General features: G+C 29.4%; 1 protein-coding gene across 1 annotated transcript; it reads right to left on the minus strand.

Moving 5' to 3' along the window:
* Nucleotides 1-201: 201 nt before the first annotated feature.
* On the minus strand, nt 202-1,473 carry LOC115717221 (transcription factor bHLH36). Its single transcript, XM_030646190.2, has 3 exons — nt 1,051-1,473; nt 612-950; nt 202-499 (listed from the first exon to the last, which is right to left on the minus strand). The coding sequence occupies exons 1-3, from the start codon at nt 1,465-1,467 to the stop codon at nt 431-433; spliced, it is 825 nt and encodes a 274-aa protein (XP_030502050.2). The 5' UTR covers nt 1,468-1,473; the 3' UTR covers nt 202-430.
* Nucleotides 1,474-1,987: the final 514 nt, after the last annotated feature.

Raw genomic sequence — 1,987 nt, forward strand, 5'->3', positions numbered from 1 at the left:
TCATTGTAATCAGAAGACCTATTGAATCATGGGGGATTACTTTGTAAATCTTTAAGGACAGTGTCTTATTTGCACGCTTCAGGTGTTATCAGTTTATTATTGTATTGTAATTATTTTTCTAACAGGTGTCACACGGAAAAAAAATATATATATAAATATGGTAATTACAATAAAAATATAATTATTAACTAGTTAGTACGTGAAAAAAGTAATAGCTAGTATCATGTACTTCACCGCCATTTTGGCAGGTACTTTGTAGAGTTAATTAGAGAAATGTAGTTCAATATAATTGATCCGCACATATAATTTCAAAAATCACTGAAGTAATTTTAAGAAATTACATAATTGATATTTGATAATTACCAGAACCCCAGCCGGGGAAAACACTACACCCGTTGCTTATATACATTTTTATATACTAGACTAGAAATTACACAATCAAGTTATTCAGTTTTTGTTCCAACTTCGATAGATCGAAGCTTCTCTCTTCACTCACAGCCTGTTAATTAATAATACACATATAAATAATCAAAATTGGTTGTGAAGCATATATAGATATCTGGAAATTAATCAATTTTTGAAGAATAATTATTATAAAATCAAATAAATACCTCGGTTTGAATGGTGTGGAGAAATCTTTGGTTGACTTTTGCGGAAACACAGCTGATAACATCAAACCCTTCTGTGGACAAAGCTCTAAGAATTAATTTATGGAGTGAAAATCCTTCACTACTAATACTGAAAACCTCAACGGATCTTCTCTTACTACAGTGCCTCAAACTAATTATCTTAGTTGACTCCAAATTAATAATCTCATTATTATTATTGTCACTAGAATCTGACATCTTTTTTAAGCTATCCCTTTTTGCCTTCATTCTTTCCATCTTTCTTTCTAAGTCTCTTATATAATTTGCAACTTCGTGTATTTGGTCCGATGTTGACCTCTTTCCCTGAAAACATATACATATAATTGGTCATCATCATCATCATCAATAAAGTAAAATTGTGTGTGTATATATATATATGTCATTATGTGTTTGTGTGTTTAACCTTGAGATATTGAAGAGGGATAAGTGATCTTAGAGAAGCGTATAAGGCAGACATTTCTTGTCTTCTTTGCCTTTCAATATCTCTATGTATGACCTTCTTCTTCTTCTTGTCATTAGGGTTTTGATCATCATCATCGTCATCATTTGGTTCTTGATTTTGGTCCAAATTTGATGATTTGCGCCGCCTACCGCCAGCAAAGATTGGCTCACAGCCCTTCTGAGAAGGTGTTGGTGGAGTAACATCATGATCATGAGCATTATCATGATGATGTTCTTGGTTAATAATAATCTCATTTTCTGGATATAATAATTTGTAAGGAAAATTATTACTTGAGATCAGTTGGAAAAGCTCATCTGTAGTAGTAGCTTGGTCATCATATAATAATTGGATATTTGAATTAGGAGGAATATAATCCATATTTGGTGTGATTTACTCTCCAATCATCTCTCTTGCTATAAATATATATGTGATTATTAAAAATATTATAATATTTATCTCAAAAAAAAAAATATATTATAATATTTAATTATCTTAATTATAAAGACTCGGTATTATTGCTGTTTTTATACTTGTATTTATTTTTTGTTTCCCAAAGTGAAAGTCCAGATAGGCATATCTTATTATTATTATTATTAGAGGCATGAAATCTTTAATGGGGCCAAATGGTCCAAGATTTTCTGTGAATTTTTATAAAGAAGTCATGGTAATATAACATGTGACACTTAAGCTATTAAAAATTTATAATAATAATAATAATAATTCTTAAGGGGGACTGTACATTTAGACAATAGAATGCATAAAATACCAAAACTATTCCATTCACACATGCAGTAAAATTATGGTTATTAAAATTTGCACATTCTAAACATGGAATTTTTTCAACAAAACAATAGTGAATTATAAGATAAATAAATAATTAAATTTAGTAGTACTGTAG

This window comes from Cannabis sativa, chromosome 5, assembly GCF_029168945.1.
Source record: "Cannabis sativa cultivar Pink pepper isolate KNU-18-1 chromosome 5, ASM2916894v1, whole genome shotgun sequence".
Lineage (NCBI taxonomy): Eukaryota > Viridiplantae > Streptophyta > Magnoliopsida > Rosales > Cannabaceae > Cannabis > Cannabis sativa.

What these genes read in the sequence shown, in the direction of transcription:
- LOC115717221 (XM_030646190.2), bottom strand. Translation starts at nt 1,467, where the DNA reads ATGGATTATATTCCTCCTAATTCAAATATCCAATTATTATATGATGAC. An exon ending in TCCCTCTTCAATATCTCAAG is followed by an intron (nt 951 to 1,050) that starts GTTAAACACACA and finishes ATATGTTTTCAG; the next exon opens with GGAAAGAGGTCAACATCGGA. An exon ending in TCCACACCATTCAAACCGAG is followed by an intron (nt 500 to 611) that starts GTATTTATTTGA and finishes ATTAATTAACAG; the next exon opens with GCTGTGAGTGAAGAGAGAAG.